This window comes from Elaeis guineensis, chromosome 6, assembly GCF_000442705.2.
Source record: "Elaeis guineensis isolate ETL-2024a chromosome 6, EG11, whole genome shotgun sequence".
NCBI classification, from domain to species: Eukaryota; Viridiplantae; Streptophyta; class Magnoliopsida; order Arecales; family Arecaceae; genus Elaeis; species Elaeis guineensis.
In genome coordinates, this window is record NC_025998.2 from 123,793,867 (window position 1) to 123,806,081 (window position 12,215).

General features: G+C 39.5%; 1 protein-coding gene across 1 annotated transcript; it reads left to right on the forward strand.

The window, feature by feature from the left end:
* Positions 1–5,165: 5,165 nt before the first annotated feature.
* LOC105060045 (probable galacturonosyltransferase-like 1) lies at positions 5,166–6,530 on the forward strand. The gene has a single exon (XM_010943632.4). It carries the CDS (start codon positions 5,223–5,225, stop codon positions 6,279–6,281), a length of 1,059 nt encoding a protein of 352 aa, XP_010941934.3. The 5' UTR covers positions 5,166–5,222; the 3' UTR covers positions 6,282–6,530.
* Positions 6,531–12,215: the final 5,685 nt, after the last annotated feature.

The window sequence follows — 12,215 nt, forward strand, 5'->3', positions numbered from 1 at the left end:
ATGGTTAATTTTTACAGTAAAGGCCCACAAAGTGGAAAAATTACATTTCAAGAGACCCCGTAGAACCCATATCAGCATTCAAGATGAACTCAAACTGCAAGGAAATCACTGTGGATAATGGAAAACAACAATCTCCCTGCCAAGCTTGTTTGGCAACCCAGTCCTATTTAAACCTAGTTTAAATAGGTTATGTAAACCTATTTTGTAGCTTCGTGTATGCACCTTGCCGAACGTTATTGCACTGTACTCATTTTTGTTGGTGTGGGGCCCTTAAACATATTTAAGATAAGTGCATGAAGATAATGTGGATGCCATGGTGTAAATAAGTCATTAAAAAATAGATATTCTAGGTAGACAACTAAGTACAGCGATCAGAGTGCAGCATTGTTGACTTGGACTGACTTGCAGGTCCCACAACCAAGTCAGAACTCAGCTTAAATAATCCCCTTTTGATATTTCTATAATTATTTTTGACTATTTTGATTATTTCTCTAATTATAATAATATTTTGGTATGAAATGACTTCATCTGATGCAGGGTTATTCGCTGACGCAATAGCCGCGGTACTACTTCGAATTCCCCGTCTGAGCGTTTCCTGCGGATCAGGTACACCATCCGGCCTCTGACACAATGTACGGAGGCAGTAAATGATGCCACGTGCTCGTCCATGTGAAGCAGGTGATGCAGGAAAGTACCCCCCCTGCTTGACACGTGGAGCGGTGAAATTTGTTCTGTATCTGAAATTCTGCGTGCTGGCGGCCGCAGCTGATCCATGGTGCTGAGAGATGGTATCATTAACACACGGGATGCCAAGGGTATCGCCATGTGGGATTGGGGGTAAGCCGGAGCTTTTGCCCCTGAAGGCTCTGACAATTGGGACCCACCGGTGCCGGTGGGCGGTGGCCGCCGGCGTGGTTCATGTGGTCAATGAGGATTCATATTGGTCCCGTGCTAGATTACCTGCCCCTCTCTATTTCATAATGTCTCATTATTAAGATAAATTTTTTCTTCCAGAAATATGGTAGGAATGACATAACTTTAGTTATATATATATATATATATATATATATATATATATATAACCTGCTTGTTTGCTGCTCAAAATGGTGCCAACCATCAAACCTAAGTTCAATTGGCCAAAACTATGAATTAATATATACATATTGCCAAGAATGCATATTGTATCAACATATTTGGAGCCTTTTCAGTTAATTTATTGATCAAATCCTCTGATTTGAATCACATATTACCATCCAAATTAATATCAGGAAGGGTCTTGCCAACATACAACGAGGATTTTCCCCCCTTTTTGGACAAACACAATGGATGGATAAATATGACTTTTGATCCCTTAGCAGGCAGATAAGTTCAACATGATTAAGGGTGGAGGGGTAGTTTCATGTTAAAATTAGTTTAACATTGCTTTGGACAAAGTATAACAAACATATCATGTATCTTGACAATGTGCTCTCGCAGAGTGTCTATCATCTAGAATAGAATAGACTGTGTCATATCATTCATATTGAAAACATATCTTGATGTGTTTTTTTTTTTCTTTTCAAAAGCTTAAAAAAAAAAAAAGGCAAAAGGTGAGAGGCGAGGAACTTCATTCTCAGTTATTAAAAAACTTGTTGGCTTCATTACAATACAAGTTTTATGGGCAAATAGTGCTTTTTTTTATGTCACTTGAAGATGCTCATTAGTAACCTTAAGATGTGTTGAAGTGCTTCATTTAAGCTAGTCCATGTACATATCAAAACCGGCAACACAAACCATCACGTGATTTAGCTAGAATTCATTGCTCCCAAAAAGATTGATAATCTAAAATATTAGAAAAGCCAATCTAAGTAATTGACGAGTAGGTGATCATGCTGAGTTGGAGCATTACTCCATTCTAATTAGCTGGGCTCAGCATTGTGATTCTATTCTAAAAATAATTCTTAAACCTAAATGATTGGGACGTAAATTTTAATCTAACAATGAAGTAGGTCTTAGTTTAATAATTAGTCTAATGGTTTTGTACCAAAGTGAGGGTTTGACTTGGTAATATCTCTTATGTTGATACAAGAGGTTGGGGTTCAGCCCCATTCTTGTTTCTCTACTTGGCCATGCTTCAATCTGTTCTAGTTCTTTTTGAAATAAATGAATGAAAGGTGTCATATATTGTATAAAGTACAACAGGTGCCAAGGACCACCAATATGGGGATCGGCTCATGGAAGAGTCACCACCAACCCCAATTGCCCTGCCATAGGATCTACATTTTGCCGATTGTTATTTTATAATAAAATGATTAATTTATATTTGTGTACCATGATTTTTGCTTAGATTATTTTTGATCCAATCTGAAGGGAATTGCATTAGGTTCTGCTTTAATTTTTCAACCCAATTTGAATATAGATTGAATTTGGATTGTAGCCATTCTCAATTCAAGCGGACCTGCTGCACGTCAATATTGCAATGCTTGCAAAGAGAGACAAAGAGGCTGTTACTGTAAAACTCTGGAGGAAAGAAAATAAAGTCGGTATTAAATCAAGCTAGAGAATTGCTAAGAGTTAGATTGATATAGACCGCGAGTGGATCTGCAAAAAAAATCCTAGAATCAGTGGGATACCCCTCAGTTTAAGAATCTTCTATGCTTAAGTCAGTTAGTTTTGAGGATAAATAGTGGAAATAGAGAAAATGGAAGGTAAGGAGAAAAGTTTTGAACGAAAAGAGTGAGCACTTTTGGTTTCGTTCAGTGGGAAAAGAGTTCAGCAGAGTCTGGACTCTTTAAATTATGACTTATTTTTCGAAGAGTATCTTATCCTTCTTTATATAGAGAGGATTTGCTTAGATCGTTAAGAGAGTTTATTAGGCCATTAGGAATTTGTTAGGCTGTTAGTTTGTTATAATAGAATGATCAGCTATATAGAAATCGTAGGCTGTTCAGCCACGTAGTAATTAGCTATAGTATAGCTGAAAGATAATAATTGTAGAGTTGGACGACAGCTGTAATGGAGCTATAGAGTAATTATCTTTTTTTTAGATTAGATCGGTTCTCGACGGATGTCTCCTATGTCCCTTATGACAGATCGGACAAAAACTGAGCTAATCATGATATACTCTATTGAAATTCAATCCAGACTAATTCAGATCAGCATAAAATCGATCTAAGAATCAAATCAGATCGATATTTTATCGATTTGGATCAAAAATTGATGTGATTTTTAGATGATTTTTTTTTTTTAATTTTGCCACGTAGCCAAGAATCGGATAACTGTACCAAAAGAAGCCATTATATACGGCAAACCAATATGACATGGGAACTCAATTCAAACCTTCGATTATGAAGATAATTTATGAGCACGGATCCCTTATTGTACCCCGCATGCATAATTTATAAGCATTAGCATGATGGCTTTGGAAATGAAGAAGATGCATGAGATTCATTAAATATGCCGGGCCAAGTACTTAGGTTCAAGGGAAGAGAGCCTTGCTATATATGCTAGCAGTACAGAAGAGAACGACACCACACCATGTGCTGATGCGTAAATGCCCACTCCACCTCCCCCTTGTGTTAATTAATTCCCCGGCGCCACCCATCACTGTGTGGGAGTGAACCACACCGAAAGTGAAAGCCCCTCTTAAAAGAGTACCCATACGCCTGAAAGGCAGGACACAAATTAAAGCATCCTCCTGCCCTATCTTGAAGAGTTAGAATAGTTGCAGAGGTTTCACGAAAGCCAAGCAACCCATCCACACCAACTCTTTGGCCTGAAACATAACAAGTACTAGAAGCCAGAAAGAAAGCTCGCACTGAAGAGAAGGATGCAACAACAGCAAGACGTGGCCTTCCCAGCTAAAGGAAAACATACAAGGATCACTACCTAACTGGATTGCAAAAATATCTATGTTGATTAGAAATATGAGAGTGACGGTGTGAGAGACTTTTTGCTTAATGATGAATTAAAGGAGGTAAAGGTGATGGGTCACATGTGGATGGGGACGCTACAACCCCCATCTACTGTTGACTGGATGGCGAAATGAAGCAAGAGAAGCTTATTTTTACTGTTATAACGATTCTGAAGATTTGATCATTGCTGATGAAACTTGATTGAAAATGGATTTGAATTATATCTTTCATGTGAAAGAATGATGTATCTTTTTAAGCGATATCAACCATTGGATAGCATAATGACTGCTATAAAATCTGTACGGATAGATAAAGAGAAAGGTTGAATGTTTTGACAGCTGTGCAACGCATGATCCATGATTGATGTCACGAAAAAAAGATCGGTCATTCTTTCCCACGAAAGATACAATGCGATCCCGATGTAACTATGTTAGGGTTATTTAATTGGCTATAGTACCGGAGAAGATGTCTGTCGGTTAGAATAATATTAATTGAGTTAACCTCAAGCAGTGAGGTCATCTCAGCGTCTCCCAGTAATTAAACACGTGCTGTACTTGATTAATTTAGACTTGAGAGCTAAAACAGAGCTTCCTATCACCCAAATTTTCTATTGTCTTTTGTATATAAAGTTTCTCTATTTACATGGACAAATACTAATTTATTTCATATATCATTTATTCATTTTCCTTTTGAGATTAATTTGAATGAGCAAGGTAAAATCTAGAGCTACTAGGTTGAATAATTCATATTTCGCGCTTTTGAACTGGCAATTTTACCTGGTCGTTCCGGGATTGGTTTTTACGCGTGCCAGCTGAACGTGTCAGAGAGCGCGGACGAGGCGGCGTTTCGGACCGCAACGTGGCAGGTTTGCCACGGGCACCACGTCCGCAACTTCCAGCCAGCTCCCTTGTTTAGACCTCCATGCCCTTCCACCGCGTACGGTGCAGTACACCTGTCCACCTCTGCCAGTGAGGGCAATATCGTAATTCTACAGTCCGGCGAAAGCCTCCCGCGTCCTACTGTCGGCGACCTTTTCCCCGTACGTCAACTGCAAACTAGTAAAGATATTATTATCTTGTTCGCCTATAAAAAGATTATAATAAACGAAGTCACTGGGTCGCCGCTTTCCCATTCCCATCAGCATCCAGCCATCCATTCCCATCAAACCCGGCTGACTCAACACCAATCTCAACGCATTAAAAAAAAAAAAAAACTTTCATTTGGTTTGACTGCTCCGGAGCGTCTTTTATATATAAATATCCATGCTTACTCTTTTCTCTCAAGTTCCACATCGTGGCCGACGCTTGCTCGATCTCCTTCGTCGGACCAATGCCTCGATCCGGTCACCTCCTCTTCGGCTTCTCCCTCCTCCTTCTGTACTCCGCCGCTGCCGCCACCGCCGCAGCAGCAGCAGGAGGCGGAGATGGGGTGCCGAGATTCCGGGAGGCCCCGCAGTTCTACAACTCCCCGGGCTGCCCTCCGCCGCTCCCACCCTCCTCCGCCGCGTCCTGCTCGCCGTCGGCGATGGTCCACGTCGCCATGACCCTCGACATCGCCTACCTCCGCGGCTCCATGGCCGCGATCCACTCCGTCCTCCAGCACACCTCCTGCCCCCAATCCATCCAGTTCCACTTTGTCGCTTCCTCGGCGATCGATTACCTCAACACCACCATCTCCAACTCCTTCCCCTCCCTCTCCTTCCGGATCTACCCCTTCGACGACTCCCTCGTCTCGGGTCTCATCTCGACGTCGATCCGCCAAGCGTTGGATCGCCCGCTCAACTACGCGCGGTCGTACCTCGCGCGATTGCTCCCCGACTGCGCCCGCCGCGTGGTATACCTCGACTCCGACCTCGTCCTCGTCGACGACATCGCCGCCCTCGCCTCCACCCCGCTCCCCGACGGCATCGCCCTCGCGGCCCCCGAGTACTGCAACGCGAATTTTACCTCGTACTTTACCCCTTCTTTTTGGTCCAATCCTGCGCTCTCCATGGCATTCGAAGGGCGAAAAGCGTGCTATTTCAACACCGGCGTCATGGTGATGGATCTGGAGAAGTGGAGGGAGGAGGCGTACACAGAGAGGATCGAGGAGTGGATGGAGCTCCAGAAGCGGATGCGGATCTACGAGCTGGGGTCACTGCCGCCGTTCCTGCTGGTGTTTGCGGGTCGGATCGCGGCGGTGGAGCACCGCTGGAACCAGCACGGCCTCGGAGGGGACAACTACCGGGGTTTGTGCCGGGATCTCCACCCGGGTCCGGTAAGCCTCCTCCATTGGAGCGGCAAGGGGAAGCCGTGGGCGAGGCTCGACGCCGGGCGGCCTTGCCCGCTCGATGCTCTCTGGGCTCCCTACGATCTCCTCCAGACTCCGTTCTCCATCGAGGACTCCTGAAGCGGCTCCTCCTACACGACCCGAATCCGCTCCACTACATCCGAATCCGATATATATATATATATATTTTTTAATTACTTCAAAAGGAAGAGAATTTTCGGTTATTTGAAGTGTATATGATGATAGCCGGAGCCTAGGTCATATTCATGTTAATTAATATTTTAGGAAGCCAAAATATATAAATGAAAAAGGAGAGATGTTGTACATTTGTCATGAAAATATATTACTACATCTGGATTTTTTTTTTTTCTTGCTTTGTTTCTCTTGTTGACATTTGGTCAGCAATCATTTAATGTTATGTCATGCAGCGCATTTATACGCTTTTATAACGATGTGGGTGTAAAGAAAGAAAGTGTTGTTAATATAATGTCCTGCTGGCTGGAGATTCTATTTGCTTTGTGCTTGGCACAAAGAGTTGAGTTGTTTTTAACCTTAGAAAAATGAGGAATGGTGTGTGAATGGAAGGTAACCAGTTGTTGCTTTTTATTTGATTATATTAAATGCAATTAGTATTTACTTCTTCAAAATTTACTAGAAGGCTAAGTAATATTTTTCATGTTCTTAAGATTCTGTCTAAAATATACTAGATATTGTGAACTAGACTATAGCATAGTGATTACCCATCTCTGTGAATTTCTCCAAATATTTGATTTATGTAGATAATTTTGATAACCAATGCTTCTATTAAAATTTAAGAAAATGTGACAAGATATCCAAGCGATCCTTGCTGCATAATAGCAAAGGTTTTTATAGAACTCCTAAGACACACCTTCTTGTAATCATAAATACCTATAAATTGTTTCCCATTTTTGAAAAGCTGGGAAGTCAGGCTTGTTCAATGGAATTTCTTGGGAGGTGGGAATGTATGATGGAGGTGGGAATGTATGATGGCATTAAGGCATGGGACATGTCCTTCACGGTAATCATGCTTTGAATCTCGGCCGACATGGGCCACACCTCGTGCCTTTGAACATGCTAACATACAAAGTTTAGATCTTGTCATGTAGGATACACATATGACTTGATTTAGCTTTCATGTACCAGCATTTGTCTATAAGTTGCTTTGCTGTTCTAGCTGAATTCTCTTGGAGCTACATAATGACATGGTGATTTTGGCCATGTGCTTGTTGGTAAATTATATATTTTAAATCCCAATAAAGGTAGCATCTTATAACTTCTAATCATCAATGTTATAATATAATAATTTACACAATACTTGTGTGCCTCATGATATGACATGCATTTTAAATAAATGCATGCCAGTTGGTCCATGAATTGGAATCTCACACAATTCACAACAATCATTGGATCTTGCCCTACAAGTCTACAACCCTCGTCATGTTTACATTTGCTTCCTATGCGTGCGAATTTTGATGAACAGATCGAGTTCAGCAACATTTAATTTAACCTACATGTAGGATGGTGCAAGGATTTTATTTGATGGTGGAATTTCTTGGGTTTATATTCTTTATGGTGCATTTGGATGATTTAGTGTCGGTTTTCGAAAAATTGAATTTACCGAAATTATATTTAGCCTAGATGCAGGATGGTGCAAGATTTTTATTTGATTGCTGGACTTTCTTGGCTTTATATTATTTGTGGTGCATTTGGATGATTTAGTGTCGGTGATGAACTGACGGACTTGCACGGGACTCAAGTTGGCAATTCTAGCAGGATTAACTCAGTACATAGATAGGAAGCGGGTCCATCTTTGATAGGTCTTCTATGAAGCATGAGCAATGCATGATGTTGGAATTTTATCTCCAAAGAACATAGCCAATAGCCATCATAAGGCTCAAGTCTAGGGGTGGGTCCATCGCATGTTTAGGCTTGGTTGCACTTGTTTTGTTCTGGTATAGTAGGCTAGCTGGCACTTGGGAGATTAGTAGTTATTTTGACTGGGTGGTCTCATAATTTTCAGTTGCCGATTTTGATGACTGTGAGGCCATTTGCCACTACCTTTATGGAGTTGGAGGGTGTTAGTAGGATGGTGTCCTTCCGCTTTTATTTATTGTCAAGTAAAAGGCTTGAGAGGTTCCTAGAAATTTCTACCTCTTGCTTCCACAACTACCCATTACATGGTAAATCTTTTTATGATCATTGTCATGTATGCTACTGCATTTGCCCCGTTGTTTTATAAGTTAATAGGGCGTTGAAGAACTATAATCTACTCAGGAAAAATGGGATGTTTGGCCTATGGAGGCAGACCAATGGGTCAAAAGTTACGGGTCGAGTGGCATCAACCTAAATTTCGCTTCAGATAGACGAGATGACTGGTTCTACTTTTTGGTCAAAAAGTGTTTTACCTTTTGGTGAACATAGGTGTGAAGACAACGGTTTGGAAAGGAGTCTCTTTGACTATGATAGCCTTGCTCGATCACACACACAAAAAAAAAAGAGGAAACAACGGAAGTGACAGATGACAGAAAGCTTCATCTGACTGATGCTCATAAATTTGCTCCTTTGTCAAAAAGTATATTTAGCGAATGCAGTAATATAAAAATAGAAAAAAAATCATATTTTCAACATCTCTTTTTCATCTAATAAAAGTTGATATATATGCATAGGGTTAGGTTGAAGTGCGTTACTCTTGTATATATAGTTGATATATATGTATAGGGTCAGGTTGAAGTGTCTTCCTCCTGTGTGTGTGTGTGTGTGTGTCTATATATATATATATATATATATATATATATAGATAGATAGATAGATAGGGTTAGGTTGAAGTGCGTTACTCTTGTATATATAGTTGATATATATGTATAGGGTCAGGTTGAAGTTTGTTACTCCTGTGTGTGTGTGTGTCTACACACACACACACACACACACACACACTTAGATAATGAAAATCCCATATATTAATGATCTGAGCTTTTGGATGCACATGAACTACTACTTCTAAATTACTTAAACATAAAAACTCATAAAATTTGAGAACTCTTAATCTGTGCATCTAATGGTCAGTATACATACATATATACGCATTATATATATATATATATATATATATATATATATATATATATGTATATATATATATATATATATATATGTATATATATATATATATATATTATTATATATAATATAATAATAATATATATAATTTATAATCTATAATATATATTTATACTATACAACACATATATAATATATAATTGTTTACACCGTATCTTAATAATCTAGCTGATGATTGAGAGCAAGCGACATGTGGAGCTGGTTTCATTGAATTAGTGCAAGTCAGAATCACATGACTCTTGTTAGGTTGAACAAAGTTCAACTATGAAAAATCATACCAAGGGTGAAGACTTATGTTACATAGGTACACTCTAGCTTTAATCTAAATAAGCAGGCTAAAAGGATCAAGTTTTGGCTATTGACTAGTCGTATATTGAGACGATCATACTGGTCTTGGATTTCGAAGAATAGATTATGTTATAGGTTCAATGAGTGAAAAGATGTTTAACACAAGCTACCAAGGTAAATTGAAGGCTGACAAGGCACAACCACTGTGTTTGGTAGTTGTAGAGTGGTTGTCCTTGTATATGTGCATAGTAGCCAAGTAGTTGGCACTAGTTACTGGAACTATCAAGAGTAAAGGCTAGATGTGGGAAGCAACTATTAGAATGGATAGTTATTATATTTAAGGATAATTATATATAAGTATAAATAATGGAACTATATGTGGGAGGTAGTTGTTACATATGTTGCAGTCAGAGGCTCGGATGGATCGGTCTCCGTTCTCACATACATGAGATATCATTTGCTTCGGCTGGCCCATGGCATGGGGCCTCACGATTTTATCCTTTAAAAGATACCTTGTGGAGAGAAAGGTAAGGAGTGCCCATCCTAGCTTAGTCAGAAGTTTTGTCCGTTTTGGCCTGTATCAGGTTGTCATATCCTGAACTTTGCATCCAGATCGATTACGTGACATGACCTCATGAACCCTAGAGTCATATCCTATAGATCATGTAAGGCCTTAAAATCTAACGTAACCTCAATATCCATAAATAAGAATAATCTATTTTCATAATAATTGATAAAATTTGTATAATTATAAATTCAACTCCTTTAATCATATGATCAAGTATCAATGTCACTTCATTTATTCATCCATGAACCCAAATCATAATCAATTATGAGTATCCTGCAACTCTAAGAAGATAAAGAGAAATGAAGGGAGGCAAGCTTTACAGCTTAGTAAGAATCTTCGTACATCTATACCAATATAATAATATAATTTAAAAATAACAATAAGCAATAAAGCATAAAATCCCATAATAAATATTCAGAATAACTCAAACATCCATATAAATATGTATCAAATATTTATCTTGTCAAAAGAAATATGTCATCATATGTCGATAAGTGAATCCTTTTATTCAACATTAGTTTTATATCTTGTTATCTATTTATCTTATAATATATCTAATTTTTTAATCTTTTTCTTTCTAACTTTAGACTAATCAAGATTATGCCTAAGAGTACAAACAAGTTGAGCTGTTCGGAAGCTACTCGAGCTTAACTCGAGTCCAAGATCGACTCGATTCGACTATTATCGAGCTCGAGTAGCTCAAATAGTTTTTTGAGTCGAGCTCGAATAACAAGATACTCGATTTAAAAACTCATGAGCCTATTCAAATTTATATATATTTTTAATAATATTATTTTTATTTATAATATATATATGGTTGCTGCAAAGCTCAAAATTTAGACTGGAGCAGATTGGACAAAACTAAGCTGGAAGCTAGCAATCTGATCTGGAATGGCTTCAAGAAGACCTACAAGGCAAGTCAAAAATTGGGTGGGGATCTTCTGATTCTTGACCCTCCGATGCTTAAGTCAACTTTGAGCTCAAGAACAGTGAGTGAAAAAGAGTAGAAGAGCACAAGAAGAGGATTTGTGTGGAACTAGAAAAGTCAGACTGAGTGGGAACTAGAGCTCTCATTTGAGAACTGATAGAATTTCCATCGGTAGAGTCTCCCTTAATTTTTGAATTATGAACTTACCCTTGAAGGATCCCTGACCCTCTATTTATAGAGTTGATGAGGCCGTTACAGAATTTGTTAGGCCGTTGAGGAGTTTGTTAGACGGTTAGAGCCACCTATAAGTAAGCTGGAATACAGTTGTACATACCAACTGAAAATGAGATCATACTTAGCTGTATCGACTAACTGTATATAAGATCAAAGCCAGCTGTATGCAGGATCATGGCCTAGCTGTGGAGGCCGCGGGGGACTTCCACAGAGTGATTGTTGCCATAGTGGTTGATCGGTGGAATACCGACATGAGATAAAGGAGCTCGGTCATTACCACTTGAGTTTCCTGACGTCCTGGATATATGAGACATCGAGATACTTTGCTTTAGATCGATAATATCTCGACCTTATCACTTGTAAGCAGCCTGATGCATAGTTGTTCGATACTTTGAGATCGATGATCCTTTAATCTTGTGTGATGATGCCATGTGGCTTGGGGTCAGTTTAGCACACCAACACTTTGCCCCTATTTCCTACTTGGGGTTAGTTATTAGATTAGACATGGGAAGTAGAAGCACGCCCGATCAGAAGATTGAGCTTTTTTATTTTTGCTGTTTCGAATTTTACCGATCCGAAGATCGGGCTTTTACCCGTGCCCTCTGGAGCTTTACCGATCTGGATATCGGATTCTACCTATGTCCTTCAGGGCTTTATCGATCTAAAGATCAGATTTTACCTGTGTTCTTCAGAGCTTTATCGACCTGAAGATCGGATTTTACCTATGCCCTTCGGGACTTTACCGATCTGAAGATCGGATTTTACCTATGCCCTTTGGGGTATTATTGATCTGAAGATCGAGTTTTCATCTTTGCCCTTTAGGATGTTAGAAAATACACCTTGAGATTCGATCCATAAGAAGCTCACAGTGAGATCTAGGATGATGAACGGAGTCCAA

What these genes read in the sequence shown, in the direction of transcription:
- LOC105060045 (XM_010943632.4), top strand. Translation starts at nt 5,223, where the DNA reads ATGCCTCGATCCGGTCACCTCCTCTTCGGCTTCTCCCTCCTCCTTCTG.